The sequence below is a fragment of the Oncorhynchus kisutch genome, linkage group LG25 (assembly GCF_002021735.2).
Source record: "Oncorhynchus kisutch isolate 150728-3 linkage group LG25, Okis_V2, whole genome shotgun sequence".
Lineage (NCBI taxonomy): Eukaryota > Metazoa > Chordata > Actinopteri > Salmoniformes > Salmonidae > Oncorhynchus > Oncorhynchus kisutch.
Genome location: NC_034198.2, coordinates 17,150,424 through 17,167,945, shown reverse-complemented (window position 1 = coordinate 17,167,945; position 17,522 = coordinate 17,150,424). Strand labels below are relative to the sequence as shown.

Below are 17,522 nucleotides of genomic sequence, written 5' to 3'. Positions count from 1 at the left end.
TAACCATTTTATTCCAACCAAAGATGAATAAAAGCTGATAGAGGACATCCTTCAGACATGTCACTTGTAAAAACCAAAGGTAGGACCCGTAGAGAAAATGAGAGAACCAACAGAGGAAAGAAACCGAAGGAAAAAGTAGAAAAGAATTGTTCCAAACCACCACCTGCAGTGACAAATGGAAAAGAAACCGTAGACCAGAAAGAAGAGGTCAATGGCAAAGGGAAGACTAAAAAGGGAGAGAGTAAAATGAAAAAGCAAGAGGAGAATGGCAAGAGAGGTAAAGAGCAGACTAAACAACAGCCGAAAGAGGAGAAAGGTAAGAAAACGGTGAATGGGAAAAGTCCGAATGGTAGATCATCCCCTCAGAAGGAGAAAAGCATGACAGTTGATGGCGGTACGAATAAAGCTATCAAATCTAAACCTGGATCAAAAATACCCCCAACCAAAGGAGGGAGGGCAGACACACCTACACCTATAACAAAGCCTGTAAAAAAAAGAGGTGTCATAGGGAGTGAAACAGAGGAGACTGAGGAATCTGAGAGCGAAGGAGAGAGTTCAGTGGAGGAGAGCGAAGAGGAGGAGCTAGTTTGTATTGAGGAGACAACTGAGACAGAAGGGCTCGAGACAGAGGTGACACAGGATAGCAGCGAAGAGGAGGTTGAGGTGTCAGACACGGAGAGAAGCACAGAGGGGCAGGTTAAGGAAGAATCAGAAAAGGAACCTCCAGTAGAGGAGGAATCAGAAAAAGAACTTCCAGTGCAAATCAGGAAACGAGGGGAACTTGAAGAGGAGCCAGTCAGTACCAGTGAGGAAGAGGAGGAAGAGGAAGAATCAGTGGCAGTGACCAGCGATGGGGGTGAATCTGAGAAGGTAACTTCAAGGAAAAGAGGGTCGCCCAAGAAAGCCACCGCTGTACCACCACTCAGTTTGACGACCAGCGTCACTGCACCGGCAGGGTGTCTGAAATCCAAGATGTTCATGAAGAAAAAAGGCCAGGCTGAAGAGAAGGTTGACAAACCTAAGAAGGCCCAGAAACCCACGAAAGCAGAGAAGAAGAAAGCTGAGAAAGCAAAGAAAGCTGAGAAAAAGAAAGCAGAAAAAGCTGAGAAAAAGAAAGGGAAAGGGAAACAGAAAGCTACTCCAGCAGAGGAAGAAGCCCAGCCTCTGAAAGATGTCTCCCTCAGCAAGGCTGACGCTGCAAAACACAAGGCCCAGATCCTGAAGCTAGCCAAACAAACAAAAACCTCCATCAAAGACAAGAATGCTTCGTCTTCCCCATTGGAGTTGCAGGAGGATGAGGCTGCCTCAACTTCATCCAAAGCCCCTAAAGGCCTATCACGGGTGATGCTATTGAAATCAAAAGGAAATGACCGCCAAGCCTGTCTGGGTGAAGTAGAACAGGAAGAAGTGAAAGAGGAGCAACAAGATGGTGAAGGAGAAGCCAAACAGGGGAGCAGGAAAAACATTGGCCTGGTCCTGGGCAGAGTCAAGATGGCATCCGTTCGACAAAGGAGCAATAAAATGCTGGTCAGGCCTGGAGAGGAAGCAACTACAGCCGGGTCGACAGATCCAGTCTCAGCCAAACCCACGGACAGCCTCGTCACTCGTAGGAAAGGTGTGACGACTCTACGCCACGTCTCGGGTTGGATCAGGGGGAAGATGCCCAAAGGGTTCAACCTGAGGAGTAAACTGAAAGTAGTGACCCAGGCCATTGGCTTCTCACGTTGGCTCCCTCTCCAAGCCATCAAACAGAGGGAGGGAGCCACTAGCTCCAAACACAGCCTGCTTAAACATCGGATGGCCATGCGTGTGGCTAGTAAGACCAGCCTGGCCAGCAAGAAGAACCGAACCTCTGGAAACGGAGCCGAAGATAAGTCTGCTGTCACCCAGAAGAGGCAAGCTGGGGAGTCTGGTGACGACCCCCACTCCACCTCCCCTCCAGCAGCCATCGTGCTTCCCAGGATGAACAAGCTGGGCATGGGAAAGGCCATAGGAATTCTACCAGCCCAGCCATCCCAGACTGCTCAGCCAGCCTCCTCCACCACCCCAGGCTCCAGCACTGCTGTGGGAGCCACCCTCGAAGCACCCAAGCCCCCCAAACCAGGAGCCAGACTGGTACTCCCAGTCAAACCGGACCTCACCCTCCTCAAGTCCATAAAGAAGCCTGTTCCTGGAGCAGCACCAGAGCCAAAGAGGACTGAAAGTACAAATGGGAGCACAGGAGCACAGAGACCCACACCGGACACCAGCAACGAGGACAGGAAAAGGGAGGCGGCACTTAAAGGCAATGAGGGTTTCAGCATCCTCCAGGCAGCCAGGGGCAAACTGGGCAACGATCAATTCAAATTGACCAAGCTATCCAAGCCTCTTACTACTGCTGCAATAGAAGTAGGACCCAGCCGTGGAGCTATAGTCCCAGACAGGGAGACAGGGGCTGGGTTTGCCGGACCCCCCACTGATGGTCCTGAGTCTGGAGAACCTGTCAGACTGACTGGAGAACCATCCAGAGTTGGGTCTAGGGTGGGGTCGTACTATGAAGAAGAGGCTGATCGAGAGGTGGCCCAGCTGATGGGAGGGGGGGGGCTGTACCCTGTCGGGCCTCTGGAGGTGCACTGGGCTGGGACGACTCGTATGAGCGGAGACCCCCAGGTATGTGGATGACCTTTTGGTAATGAATTGTTTTCTTTGTATTATAATCATATCTAACAGAAAACATTTTAAATATGTGGATAGGAGGATAGCGTTTCAGTTAACCAATTTACGTAAGCCTCTCGGGTATCACAATAGGACAGATGTCGCGATAGTATCACAATTACAATTGTTACACAAAACTCCGCTATCATCCCCTCCCTCAACAGGACTGGCTGCGAGCGGATACCCTCCTGCCCCACCAGACAGTGGAGAAGCTGACCAAGTGGACGGTGTACGAGGATGGGAACCAGACCAGGACTGTACCGACCCACAACGGGAGAGGACCCTGGGAGTCTGAGGACCCTGCTCAGGACATGCTGGAGAGTCGCCTCAATAACACAACGGTACTGCGATCGTTCTGGCTTTATTTGTTGAACTTACGGTATGTACCCGCGATGCGCTGGACCAACAACTTCACAGCATGGATAACGTCATTTGGACAATGCTGTAGCTTCAGGGTAAGCATCTATGAGAGCAAAACAGGCAATATAACTACTTATCCTTGTTCACTAAGCATCACACTTCCTATTCACCGCTGTCAGTCTGTGTGTGTATTGACTAAAGCCTGTAAAGCAGACCTCTACTAGTTTATTTATTTTCTAGTCAGTACCAATACAATAGAGCATGGCACAAGCATACAGTGTATCAACTATCACAGTGACTCAGCCTTTCCCATGAATACAGATGTATTGGTTACCTGTGGTAGAGGGGCTCTGGGCGGGGTTATGGCACTGAGGGATATGGTTAGAGTACAATGAAAAGTGAAGGAGAAAAAAACAGTTACTGCTTGACAAGAAATATAGCTACGGAAAGAAGGCACAGTAAGTGGGTCAGGAGAAGGATCCATTGTACATGGTTCTGGAGGGCGACGTGTGGCTGACACGTGCCTGCTCTGGGTTCACCTTCAGGTCGCGATGCCAGGGTCTGACCAGGCTGTGGAGGTGGACGAGGTGGAGGATCTATCCCAGCTTGAGTGAGTGCGAGAGAGGGCGTGCACACAGTCAGGTTGTGGGAGTAACTGATGACATGTAATCTGATTGCATTTTATTTTTTTGAACTGTGGACTTTACCTGCAAAAAATATTGTAATCAGACTAGATACTTTTGAAAAACTAGGTGAGTACTCCTAGGATAACTTCTAATTCAGAGAGGATGTTTGCGGGAGAAAAGAAAATATATTAGGGCACCTTTCTGTTTTCTTAGAGACATTCAATTCAGCATTGAAAGGTGCAAGTTTAACTTTGTTCCACCTGAGCGAATCTGACAACCAGTCAGAGACACACCAAATGTGTTTGATGGATCCTTTGTCTTCTTCTAATGCTTCTTAAGGGAAAAGTAATTTAAAAAAAAGTAATCACGTTACCGATTTGGGGGTAATCAAAAAATTACGTTACTGATTACAGTTATGGACAGGCAACTTGTAACTGTGACGGATTACATTGAGAAGGTAACCGACACACACCTCTCTGTTAACTGGTGTATGTCTCCAGGGAGGTGTGTGAGAGCTCTGTGCTGCTGAATCTGAAGAAGAGGTTTCACCGGGACTCCATCTACGTATGTAACCTTACAACTGAACATGAGGAAATCTCTCTCTCTCTCTCCATATCAACATGTGTATCTCAGCTCTACCTCTCAGCCATATCAGATAACCACCATCTTTCCCCTGTGTGTCCCAGACGTACATAGGTAACATGCTGCTGTCACTTAACCCCTTCAAGCCCCTTGACCTCTACACAGAGGACCTCCGACAGCAGTACCAGGGCAAGGAGCAGAAACGCAACCCTCCGTGAGTAACAGCAGAGTAACCCAGGAGTAAATCGAGAGTGAACCCTAGAATGAACCAAACCCACTGTAATGCCAGAATAACACAATTATAACTATGCTGCCAATCTGAGTGACAGCAGAGTAACATGCACAGAGTAATGCCAAGGGAAATCCGCCTGTTGCTAATGTAAGTCTGTGGGTCTGTGTCTCTACTTGTGCAGCCATGTCTATGCCTTCGCTGATGCAGCCTTCAGCCAATCTCAGAGCTCACCACAAGAGCAGTGCATCGTCATAAGGTATGTCAGAGGCACCAGTCTCTTTCTTTCTTTCTCTCTTTCCTATTCTCCTTCTCTCTTTGGAGGCCTGTATTGACCTATCATCTTGTCTCCAGCTATTTTGAAGTGTATTCTCTCTTTCTACAGTGGTCAGAGTGGATCAGGTAAGACCGAGGCCACCAAGCTTATAGTCCACTACCTCAGCTCCATGTACCAAGGCAGGAACAACAACCTCAGACAGCCCATGGAGGTGCTGCCGATTCTAGAGAGTTTTGGTAATGCCAAGACCATCCTCAACAACAACTCTAGTCGCTTTGGCAAATACCTTCACGTCCACGTTCTCCAGTATGTCCTCCTCTAGGAAACTCATCTCTTTCACTCTGTACAGAAACAAAGTTGTGTTCAATTGGCACGGAACCGGAGGGGGTGAAAAATGTATTTCAATCTTTTTAATTGGTCGACAGGGGTGTGGTGGTGGGGACTTCGCTGTCAAAGTACCTTCTTGAGAAGTCACGCGTTGTCTTCCAGGTGAGGTCTTCGTGTGAGACAACTGGGTGCATATTCCTCATAGCCTCAGTCTGACACGTTACTCATGGGTTACCAAACTTGTACTGTCTCTGCGTCAGGCCAATGAGGAGAGGAACTACCATGTGTTCTATGAGCTGCTGGCAGGGATGAACGACTGGGACAAACAGGAGCTCTATCTGCAGGGAGCAGAGACATACTACTACCTCAACCAAGTAAGCCCCAATTAGTAGGATCAGTAGGATCAAATGAATAGAATCCGTTAGTAGAATCAAAAAACCCTGCACATCCCAGGTGTTCCCTGGACCAGGATTGAGGGAACAATCAGTCGAGCTGAATAGATGACTTCGGCCTCCCTCTCTCTGTGTCAGGGCGGGTCCTGTGAGCTGAAGGGGAAGCTGGACAAACAGGACTTCCTGTTGTTGGCCCAGTGCTTTGAGACGATTGGTCTACACGCCGACCAGATCTCCACAGTCTGGGCCATCCTCTCCTCCATACTACAGCTGGGGAATATCTGCTTCAGTTCCTATGAGGTGTGTGTGAGAGAGTGGGTAAGGGAGGGTGAGTGTATGGTGGGTGTATTCTTAGGTGAGGAGGTGTCTGTCTGTGCTCAAAGAGGATGTGAGTTGTTCAGAGTAGTATGCATGTTTGGATGTTTTTCATTCATTTGTATGTCTGATACACAGTGTATGTGAGAAACAGACAGTAGAGAAATATCTAATACTCACTCTAATACGCTTGTGTGTATCTAGAGTGAGTCGTTTGAGGTGGCCCGTATCTTCAGTGAGGCAGAGGCCAGGAGAGTAGGTTCTCTCTTGCAGGTGTCTTCAGAGGCCCTACAGACTGTCATCACACACAAAGTCACGGTCAGAACAAACCCTTCACAAGCCCTCACCCTTCATTCTCTCTTGAACTATTCATACATTAGCTGATCTACAGTGCCTTCAGAAAGTATTCGTACCCTTTGACTCATTACACATTTAGTTAGTCTGAATTGAAAATGGATTTAATGGGTTTAATGGGTTTTCTTCTCACCAATCTACACACAATACCCCATAAGGACAAGGTGAAAACATTTCCATTTATCGTAAAAGGAAATATAGAAATACAGTATCTAATTTCCAGAAGTATTCACACCCCCGAGACAATCATTTGTAGAAGCACCTTTATCAGTGATTACAGCTCTTTCTGGGTCAGTCTCTGAGCTTTCCACACCTGGATTGTGCAACATTTGCCCATTAAGCTCTATCAAATTGGTTGTTCATCATTGCTTGGCAACAATTTTTAGGTCGTCCCGTAGATTCAAGTCAAAATTGTAACTTGGCCACTCGTAAGCAACTCCGGTGTAGATTTGGCCTTGTGTTTTAGGTTATTGTCCTGCTGAAAGGTGATTTAATCTCCCAGTGTCTGCTGAAAAGCAGACTGAACCAGGTTTTCCTCTTGGATTTTGTGCTTAGCTCCATTCAGTTAATTTTTTTTATCCTTGAAAAACGCCCCAGTCCTTAACGATTACAAGCATAACCATAACATGATGCAGCCACCACTATGCTTGAAAATATGGAGGCTGGTACTCAGTAAAGTGTTGTATTGGATTTGCCCCAAACAAAACTCTTTGTATACAGGACAAAAAAGTTAATTGCATTGCCACATTTTTTGCAGTGTTACTTTAGTGCCTTGTTGCAAACATGAAACATGTTTTGGAATATTTTTATTCTGTACTGGCTTCCCTTTCTCTCTGTCAATTAGGTTAGTATTGTGGAGTAACTACAATGTCGTTGAGCCATCCTCAGTTTTCTCCTACCACAGCCATTAAACTCTGTGACTGTTTTAAAGTCTCCATTTGTTTTCATTTTGACCCATCTACCAATAGGTACCCCTTTGTGAGGCATTGGAAAACCTCCTTGGTCTTTGTTGTTGAATCTGTGTCTGAAATTCACTGATCACTTGAGGGACCTTACAGATTGTTATGTGTGGTACACAGAGGTAGTCATTCAAAAATCACGCACACAGAGCAACGTATTATGTTCATTGTTAAGCAAATGTTTACTCCGGAACTTATTTATGCTTGCCATAACTAAGGGGTTGAATACTTATTGACTCGAGACATTTCAGCTTTTCATTTTGAATTGATTTGTAAAAATAAAATAAAAATGGGAAAAACATCATTCTACTTTGACATTATGGGGTATTGTGTGTAGGCCAGTGGGGGAAAAACCCCATCTCAATTGAATCCAATTTAAATTCAGGCTGTAACACAACAAAATGTGGAAAAGGTCAAGGGGCATACATTTTTTTCTGAAGGCACTGTTCCTGTCCCTCCTCAGGAGACAACCTATGACAGGATCTACTGCCCCCTGTCTGTGGAAAGTGCCATAGAATCCAGGTACTGACCGAGTCATGCACTGCCGTGTGAGTGAGCTCCTCCACCTTATATTTGGAGTTAATCAATACTATCTAGAGCAGCATAGAAAAATAATGATCTATTATCTATCCCTTTCTCCTAGAGATGCCATAGCCAAGGCCCTGTACTCTGTGTTGTTCGATTGGCTGTTGGAGCAGATCAATGATTGGCTGAGCCCTACAGAAATGGACAGCACCGTGGGGATAGTAGACATCTACGGCTTCGAGGTGAGGGGCAATGAGGACCACAGTAAATGTTTTAATGGAGAATGTGCGATTTAATCAAATGATAATATGCTAGATTGTGAGCTAGATTAGGGTTGGAGGGAAAACCTACAGGACTGCAGCTATCTAGAAACAGGGTTGGGCCACCCTGTTCTATTGCATATTATATGCATTAATTAAACATATATTTACCTGTGTGTTGTAGGACCTGGGAGTGAATAGCTTTGAACAGCTGTGTATTAACTTTGCCAACGAGCAGCTGCAGCACTTTGTCAACAAGGCCGTGGTGACCCAGGAACAGGTCAGTGGGCCCGGGGTCAGAGTTCACAAGTCAAACAATCAGTAAAGTCATTGTGCGTCTCTAATAGTTAATGGGGTTGACTTTCATGAATACTGATTAAAAAACGGTGGCGCGTGTGCGTGCATTCGTGTGTGTGTTCTCCAGGAAGAGTACAGTACAGAGCAGATCCAGTGGTACCCTGTCCCACTGCAGGACTTCCACTCCTGTCTGGACCTCATCTCCTCCAGACCACATGGTATCCTCCGTATACTGGATGACCAGACCTGCCTACCCCAGGCCACCGACCACACCTTCCTCCAAAAGTGCCACTATCACCATGGGAACAGCCCACACTACACTAAGCCCAAGATCCCTCTGCCTGTCTTCACTGTGTATCACTACGCCGGAGCTGTCACGTACCAGGTGGTTCTAGCTTCTTAAATGTTTAGGAACCACTGAGTTAGGACATGTTGATATGGATGGACAGAGTGATTTTCTTTCCTCTTTATGTTCCTCTCTCTCCGTAGGTCCATAACTTTCTGAATAAGAACCATGATCAGTTCCGTACAGAGGTGGTTGAGCTGTTTGCTAGGAGTAGACTGAAGGTGAACTTGTCATTCCTGTAGGCTTAAGGGGAATCAATCCATCACTCACTCAATCACCCATTCAATCAATCAATCGGTCTCTGTATCTCAGATGGTGTCAGGGCTGTTCCGTAAGGTGCAGGATAATTACCTGCAGCAGAGAGAGTTGGGCTGGAGGGGTAAAGGTCACAGGCAACAGCCCTCCACGGTGGCAGCACACTTCCAACAGTCCCTGACTGAGCTCACCACACGACTAGAGAGGTCAGGGTTTTTTACAAAAAGGCAAAATATATTTTAATTTTGTTTGCTGAGAGATGCAAGGCAGTGGTGGATGATCTGTTTTTCCCCCCTTCCATCCAGGTGTAAAACCACCTTTATTCGATGTTTCAAGCCAAATTATGTCAAGGTGGGTATGCAACATTAAATGTAGCCAACTGCGCCCTTTCTAGGCCAAAAGTTACAAACCTATATGATCTCATATCCTGTCCGTCTGCCCTCAGCTTCCCGGTATCTTTGATGTGGACTATGTGTCAACCCAGCTGAGGCATGCTGGGATACTTGAGACCATCACCATCAGGAAGGAGGGATTCCCCATCCGCATCCCCTTCTCCTTCTTTATGGAGAGGTACTGGCCAAACCAACCAACGCAAACTAATATTCATTCACACGGTTTAACCACCATCCACACACATACAGTACCAACCGTACAGTATACCAGTATCTCACTGGGAGAAAGTCAAACTCGGAGCCAACCACCACTTGCTGCTTCATAGATCTCGTTGAGCTTCTCCTCAAATTATTATTATCCCTCCCGTCCCATCTCCCTCTTACCCAGGTATGGAATCCTCCTGGTGGAGCGACCAGCCACCATGTCTGATAAGGAGCAGACCGTGGCGTTGCTGAACTTTGTAGGGGCTGATGAGGGACAGTACCAGCTAGGACTCACTAAGGTACCTAAGAAGCCACTGTAACGTTGTACAGTTGTTTCATAGAAGAAAAAGAAGCTCTATCCAAGCAAGCCAAGTCTAGTATCTTAGACCGGGGTCTAAAGAGTAAACTTGATTGTGTGTGTGTGTGTGTCTAGCAAAGATTCAACATCTGCTTGCAAATGTGCATATCTCACAGGTTCTGAAGGAAATGAATAACACAACTGTTCAAGTGGTGAGAAAGTGAATATGCTTAAACACACACGTGACGTTATGGGGCGGCAGGGTAGCCTAGTGGTTAGAGTGTTGGGCTAGTAACCGAAATGATGCAGGTTCGAATCCCCGAGCTGCCAAGGTACAAATCTGTCGTTCTGCCCCCTGAACAAGGCAGTTAACCCACTGTTCCTAGGCCGTCATTGAAAATAAGAATTTGTTCTTAACTGACTTGCCTAGTAAAATAAAGGTAAAATAAAATATATAAAACCTTCCTGAGCCAAAGAGAGGGGGGTTTGGGTGTCCCGGATTTTGAGTGGATTTACACTGCTACCAGACTGACTCGCCTGTTGAACATGCTCAACACTGACGATTCCACAGCTGGAAAATTACTACACCTACGGAGGAGGCCACGGACACTGAGGACAACTTAATTTTCCAATGGAAAATTGGACACTTGTGCTGTGGGCTTTGGAGTCTGGTCAGACTGGCCGGACCTCAACGACCTGTGTAACAGGACTGGAGTGGAGCTCAGATGGACACGGAGCCAGTGACTGTGTTGTTGTGGAGGACCCCTGTGTTGTTGTGTAGGACCCCTGTGTTGTTGCGGAAGCTTCTGTCCCCCTGATGGAACATCTCATCCTACATCGAGGACAACACTCCTTGGTTTCAGATGGATGCAGCTACGACAGCACTGGACCGGCCTGCGTCCCCAATCTGGACTGTGCTGACCACTCGGTCTCCCATTCCATGTAGCACAATACCTTTACTGTTAAAGCTGCACGTTCTACCAACAAAATATAATCTAGCGCTCTGGTACTCTATGGTACTCTATGGTATTCTACATACATAAAATTCACAAAAGCTCTGATGAAGGCCATGAGACCGATACGTATGCTTATTAAAGATCAGTGATACTATCAAGAGCAGTGTGTGGTTTCCTTTTTCCTTCATCTTGTTCAACTGTTGCCATGCGAAGTTTGCTCAGATGTGCGAGTGCCTTTTGAATCAAATGTAATGAAGTCTGTTGCCAATGTTGTGTATGGTTGCTGTTCGTTGATAGTCGTGACCGATTTCTCGACCTGATAGCCAGCGTGGTGTGACAGGTTGTCTCACCAATAGCACATATCCATAAACATGGTTGACCCTGCTGGTCATCTATGAACGTTTGAACATCTTGGCCATGTTCTGTTAAAATCTCCACTCGGCACAGCCAGAAGAGGACTGGCCACCCCTCAGAGCCTGGTTCCTCTCTAGGTTTCTTCCTAGGTCCTGGCCTTTCTAGGGAGTTTTTCCTGGCCACCGTGCTTCTGCATTGCTTGCTGTTTGGGGTTTTAGGCTGGGTTTCTGTACAGCGCTTTGACATCATCTGATGTAAAAAAAAAAAATTTAAAAAGGGCTTTATAAATACATTTGATTGATTGATTGTGTAAGAGGAACCTGGTTTAATGCTGATGTGTTCTCCTGTGTGCCAAATACGGCAGATGTTGTTGTGAGGGGAGGCGCTCATTTTGGAAGTTGGCTGCTCATTTGACAACTACATGGAGCAGGCCTTTGCACTTGAGTGCCGTTTAAAAAGTTTGGATCCTTTTTGAATGTAAATTGGATTGGATTCAAATCAAGTATTTAATGTGTGGTGTGCGTGCAGGTGTTTCTGAAGGAGGTGCTGTACCAGCGTGTGGAGGACAAGTGGAACAGCACTCAGACCTGGGCTGCGGTTACCATCCAGAGGAACATCAGAGGGTTCATCTGCAGGCGCAACTTTAGGTTCTTCAAACAGAAGGCCATTGTCATCCAGAGCCACATACGAGGACATCAGGCCAGGTATGGAGAGATGAGAGAGAGATGTGTAACAAGGGAGGAGACGGAAGAAAAACGAAAAGTCTTGAGATTGAGATTGCAGTTAGTGTGTCCACCTGAAAGTGACTGACTGGTTCCCCGTCTGTGTACAGGCAGTATTACAAGCGTCTGAGACTGTCCTTCACTCAGTTCTGGGCTGCAATGATGATCACCAGGAACACAATCAAGAGACGACAGTGGAGGGTAAGATACATGTGCACACACGCACGCACACGTACGCACGCACGCACACACGCACGCACACACAGAGAAAATAATCAGCCTATCTATAACTGAGTCAATTAACATGTTACTTGGCAACCATATTATGTTTACAGCCTTTATAGATAGTGCTATAAATTCCTGCCTCAGTCCATTCTGTTGCACAACACCAATGGTAAAAGAACCCTAACACAGGTGTAAAGGAGGAATGTTTTCCCCCTTCCCTCTCTCCCGCCCTGAAGTCATTTCCCCCTTCCCTCTCTCCTGCCCTGAAGTCGTTTCCCCCTTCCCTCTCTCCTGCCCTGAAGTCGTTTCCCCCTTCCCTCTCTCCTGCCCTGAAGTCGTTTCCCCCTTCCCTCTCTCCTGCCCTGAAGTCGTTTCCCCCTTCCCTCTCTCCCGCCCTGAAGTCGTTTCCCCCTTCCCTCTCTCCCGCCCTGAAGTCGTTTCCCCCTTCCCTCTCTCCCGCCCTGAAGTCGTTTCCCCCTTCCCTCTCTCCCGCCCTGAAGTCGTTTCACCCTTCCCTCTCTCCCGCCCTGAAGTCGTTTCACCCTTCCCTCTCTCCCGCCCTGAAGTCGTTTCCCCCTTCCCTCTCTCCTGCCCTGAAGTCGTTTCCCCCTTCCCTCTCTCCTGCCCTGAAGTCGTTTCCCCCTTCCCTCTCTCCTGCCCTGAAGTCGTTTCCCCCTTCCCTCTCTCCCGCCCTGAAGTCGTTTCCCCCTTCCCTCTCTCCCGCCCTGAAGTCGTTTCCCCCTTCCCTCTCTCCCGCCCTGAAGTCGTTTCCCCCTTCCCTCTCTCCCGCCCTGAAGTCGTTTCCCCCTTCCCTCTCTCCCGCCCTGAAGTCGTTTCCCCCTTCCCTCTCTCCCGCCCTGAAGTCGTTTCCCCCTTCCCTCTCTCCCGCCCTGAAGTCGTTTCCCCCTTCCCTCTCTCCCGCCCTGAAGTCGTTTCCCCCTTCCCTCTCTCCCGCCCTGAAGTCGTTTCCCCCTTCCCTCTATCCCGCCCTGAAGTCGTTTCCCCCTTCCCTCTATCCCGCCCTGAAGTCGTTTCCCCCTTCCCTCTCTCCCGCCCTGAAGTCGTTTCCCCCTTCCCTCTCTCCCGCCCTGAAGTCGTTTCCCCCTTCCCTCTATCCCGCCCTGAAGTCGTTTCCCTCTATCCCGCCCTGAAGTCGTTTCCCCCTTCCCTCTCTCCCGCCCTGAAGTCGTTTCCCCCTTCCCTCTCTCCCGCCCTGAAGTCGTTTCCCCCTTCCCTCTCTCCCGCCCTGAAGTCGTTTCCCCCTTCCCTCTATCCCGCCCTGAAGTCGTTTCCCCCTTCCCTCTATCCCGCCCTGAAGTCGTTTCCCCCTTCCCTCTCTCCTGCCCTGAAGTCGTTTCCCCCTTCCCTTTCTCCCGCCCTGAAGTCGTTTCCCCCTTCCCTCTCTCCCGCCCTGAAGTCATTACCTTCCATGTTTTGCCTGAATCTTCATTGAATGCATCTTGATACTGTTGTTGTACCATAATATAAAACCTTACATAGTCTACTACTGTAGTTTAATCCTATGGCCTTGGAGCAGCGTGGGAGCCTGGCTGTTTTTACGTTTAACTGTGCTATATTGTTGCCTTGGTAAAGTTTTGCAAACAGTATGACTGTTGCTTTGGTACTATCTGTTGGTGTTTGTTACTCATGTTTATATTCCATGGTTAAATAAATAGCCCTGGTTCCTTTTCAGATTCAGTAGACTTTGGACTCTGAGGAGTTGACTGTGTGAGAACTTTAGTTTTGGAATAAGTTCAAGTATTTCTCATTGTGTTGACATAGTAACTGTTTGGAAATCCATATCTTTGTGTTTGGGGAGAGCCGAGGCGTCCATAGTTCCGATCCGTAGGTTACGATACAGTCACTTCCTGTGAGGAGAGACCCTTATAAATTCTACAAGGAGTGTTCTAGTTTCCACGGCTACTAAACTAGGATGTTAAGAAGTTGGGACTGATTTTATATCTACTTGTTAATAAATATATGGGTGTGGATCCCTTCTGTTTTAAAATAATATCACTTGACTAAGTTGTCCACTCAGTAACTTACCTGGCAAAAACAGGTGACTTTGCCCATGTAGTTACAGGAATTGTGTACTTTTGATCCTAGAACTGATCTTTGGGATGAAAGGCGTAAGTGAATTGAAGTGAATGTGTCACCAGGTAGCCTGCTGTGCCCTCAATGCGTCACTGCCAGGTAATGGGATGGAAGTAGGGTGTGGTCACCCATGTAAATATTTCAGCCCTCTCCTCCTCCTCCAATTGACCTACACTTACCACGCCCATTCTCTCTCTGTTTCCTGTTACACACAGACACACACACACCTCTAGCCACATACTCCTATTGTTTTCGGACTTCAGCCCCTATTACTGCAATAACAGGCTGTAGCATCTCTCCTTCTGCCTGTCGGTCTGTCTCACTCTGGAGTAACTCTTACACCTCAGGATTGTTGACAGGTAGGCTCTTCTATTTATAATTAATTATCATGTCGTTTTTTTAATACTTTGATATTAGTTTTCTACAGCTCAAGACTTTATTTATTATTTTGTCGAATGAAGACTGAATGAGAAGGGGGGATTTGTTAGGGAAAAACAGAGAGAGAGAGGGTGAAGGCGAGATGGAAGGGTATACTGTTGATAATAGGTTTATAGGTTTTGCTATGTTACCATGGATGCTTTATTGGGAATTTCTATTCTTCCTCTCTTTATACACTACATATACAAAAGTATGTGGACACCCCTTCAAATGAGTGAATTTAGCTATTTCAGCCACACCCGTTGCTGACAGTTGTTAAAAAAAAAAAATTGAGCACACCGCCATGCAGTCTCCATAGACAAACATTGGCGTTAGAAAGGCCTTTTTTAAAACTTTTTTTTTTTTAAGAGCTCAGTGGCTTTCAATGTGGCACTGTCATAGAATGCCACCTTTCCAACAAGTCAGTCACATTTCTGCCCTGCTAGAGCTGCCCCGGTCAACTATAAGTGCTGTTATTGTGAAGTGGAAACATCCAGGAGCAACAACAGCACAGCCGCGAAGTAGCAGCACCCCGAGTGCTGAAGCGTGTAGCGCGTAAAAATCGTCTGTCCTCGGTTGCAACACTCACTACTGAGTTCCAAACTACCTCTAGAAGCAAGGTCAGCACAATAACTGTTTGTCAGGAGCTTCATAAATGAGTTTCCATGGCCGAGCAGCCGCACACAAGCCTAAGACACCATGCCCAATGCCAAGCGTCGGCTGGAGTGGTGTGAAGCTCGCCACCATTGAAGCAGTGGAAATGCGTTCTCTGGAGTGATGAATCACGCTTCACCATCTGGCAGTCCGACAGACGAATCTGGGTTTGGCGGATGCCAGGAGAACGCTACCTGCCCGAATGTATAGTGCCAACTGTGAAGTTTGGTGGAGGAGGAATAATGGTCTGGGGCTGTTTTTCATGGTTTGGGCTAGGCCTCGTAGTTCCAGTGAAGGGAAATCTTAACTCTACAGCATACAATGACATACTAGACAATTCTGTGCTTCCAACTTGTGGCAACAGTTTGGGGAAGGCCCCCATGTTTCAGCGTGACAATGCCCCCGTGCACAAAGAGAGGTCCATACAGAAATGGTTTGTCGAGATCGGTGTTGAAGAACTTGACTGGCCTGCACAGAGCCCTGACCTCAACCCCATCAAACATCTATGGGGTGAATTGGAATGCAGACTGTGAGCCAGGCCTAATCACCCAACATCAGTGCCCAACCTCACTAATGCTCTTGTGGCTGAATGGAAGAAAGTCCCCACAGTAACATCTAGCTGAAAGCCTTCCCAGAAGAGTGGAAGCTGTTATAGCAGCGAAGACGGGACCAACTCCTCTGGGGCGGCAGCGTAGCCTAGTGGCTGGAGCGTTGGACTAGTAACCGAAAGGTTGCAAGTTCAAATCCCCGAGCTGACCAGGTACAAATCTGTCGTTCTGCCCCTGAACAAGGCAGTTAACCCACTGTTCCTAGGCCGTCATTGAAAATAAGAATTTGTTCTTAACTGACTTGCCTAGTTAAATAAAGGTTAAAAAAAAAACTTTTGGAATGAGATGTTCGACGAGCAGGTGTCAGAAACATACTTACTGCCTTGGTTTAAATTATTAATCCAAATTCTTCTTTTAGTATCCTTTAGTTTCCTTATTATGTGCTGTTCATTGAATTTCTTTCATTTGGTGTTATTGTTTTATGGAAATTGGACTACGGACGCTCTTGCCAGGTGAGAGATAGAGAGTCTATTTGTCTGCACTTATCACCCGTTACTTAATACATATATTGTTTCATATGTTTAGCATCATCAATGTAATTGTCTGCATCATTTCCAGACACAACTACTCCAGGGTTCTTCTTTATGTTTGACTATTTTCTACGTTGTAGAATAATAGTAAAGACATCAAAACTATGAAATAACACATTGAATCATGTAGTAACTAAGAAAGGGTTCAACAAATGCTACCCTCATCCCCTCCCATCTATCTCTGAAGATTTCCATTTACCATATATTCTTAACTGTGCTGTTTCAGAGAAGTTCAGAACCTATAGTATATACATTTTACGGACCCAGTATATTTTACATGAGTTATCTTGTTGTTTTAATCCCTTCCTTCAGCTTCACACAACCCCTCCCGTCTCTTAACACCATCCGGTTTTGGATTTCTATTTGCCATATATTTTTCAACTGTGCTGTGATGTTTCACCAAAAGTTCTGAACCTTTCTATTCTCATAGTTTCTCCAGATTGTAAATTAAAGATAAATATTTCTGCTAAAAGTATTATTATATTGTTGATTGATGATGACTTTTCAAATCACCCAGCAGTGCTATTTGCAGAGTTGGCTCCAGGTAAATGTTGTAATTCTTCAGCCATTTCTGAAAACTTTTAAGTTTTGAATCCGATGTTGTTTTGTGTATCAGCTCATAAACTATGTGCCATTTGAACTTTGTCGAGTGGATGAATAGACATTTCCCCCCGTATTACCAAAAATAGTGGATTGCAGCAAAGTAATCAAGGATTAAGATACAGCTATTGTAGTACACTATCGCTTTAAATCAGTCATCAACACAGACATAGCTGACATGTTTCGTAATCTACCACCCAGCAATCACATTAGCAAATCTCTTAACCAGGCAATTACATTCTGTGTGGGTGTGTGCTGTCTAACCCACCCACACCCATCAATACACTTCAGATAATCTACAGTTGAAGTCGGAAGTTTACATACACTTAGGTTGGAGTCATTAAAACTCATTTTTCAACCACTCCACAAATTTCTTGTTAACAAACTATAGTTTTGGCAAGTCGGTTAGTCGGTCATCTACTTTGTGCAGGACACAAGTCATTTTTCAAACAATTGTTTACAGACAGATTATTTCACTCATAATTCAGTGTACCACAATTCCAGTGGGCCAGAAGTTTACATACACTAAGTTGACTGGGCCTTTGAACAGCTTGGAAAATTCCAGAAAAGGTCATGGCTTTAGAAGCTTCTGATAGGCTAATTGACAGCATTTGAGTCTATTGGAGGTGTACCTGTGGATGTATTTCAAGGCCTACCTTCAAACTCAGTG

General features: G+C 46.4%; 1 protein-coding gene across 1 annotated transcript in view; it reads left to right on the top strand.

Moving 5' to 3' along the window:
- Window positions 1-246: 246 nt before the first annotated feature.
- LOC109869995 (unconventional myosin-XV) overlaps window positions 247-17,522 on the top strand; it is a 31,186-nt gene continuing 13,910 nt past the window's right edge. The window contains exons 1-22 of the mRNA XM_031804584.1: window positions 247-2,649; window positions 2,859-3,035; window positions 3,600-3,664; window positions 4,181-4,244; window positions 4,367-4,476; window positions 4,676-4,750; window positions 4,877-5,074; window positions 5,194-5,257; window positions 5,356-5,469; window positions 5,626-5,805; window positions 6,007-6,120; window positions 7,579-7,637; window positions 7,759-7,882; window positions 8,085-8,180; window positions 8,325-8,582; window positions 8,687-8,742; window positions 8,786-9,004; window positions 9,104-9,149; window positions 9,244-9,368; window positions 9,579-9,693; window positions 11,531-11,706; window positions 11,835-11,925. Of these exons, the coding sequence (XP_031660444.1) occupies window positions 247-2,649; window positions 2,859-3,035; window positions 3,600-3,664; window positions 4,181-4,244; window positions 4,367-4,476; window positions 4,676-4,750; window positions 4,877-5,074; window positions 5,194-5,257; window positions 5,356-5,469; window positions 5,626-5,805; window positions 6,007-6,120; window positions 7,579-7,637; window positions 7,759-7,882; window positions 8,085-8,180; window positions 8,325-8,582; window positions 8,687-8,742; window positions 8,786-9,004; window positions 9,104-9,149; window positions 9,244-9,368; window positions 9,579-9,693; window positions 11,531-11,706; window positions 11,835-11,925 (4,929 nt within the window). The remainder of the gene's footprint in view (window positions 2,650-2,858; window positions 3,036-3,599; window positions 3,665-4,180; window positions 4,245-4,366; window positions 4,477-4,675; window positions 4,751-4,876; window positions 5,075-5,193; window positions 5,258-5,355; window positions 5,470-5,625; window positions 5,806-6,006; window positions 6,121-7,578; window positions 7,638-7,758; window positions 7,883-8,084; window positions 8,181-8,324; window positions 8,583-8,686; window positions 8,743-8,785; window positions 9,005-9,103; window positions 9,150-9,243; window positions 9,369-9,578; window positions 9,694-11,530; window positions 11,707-11,834; window positions 11,926-17,522) is intronic.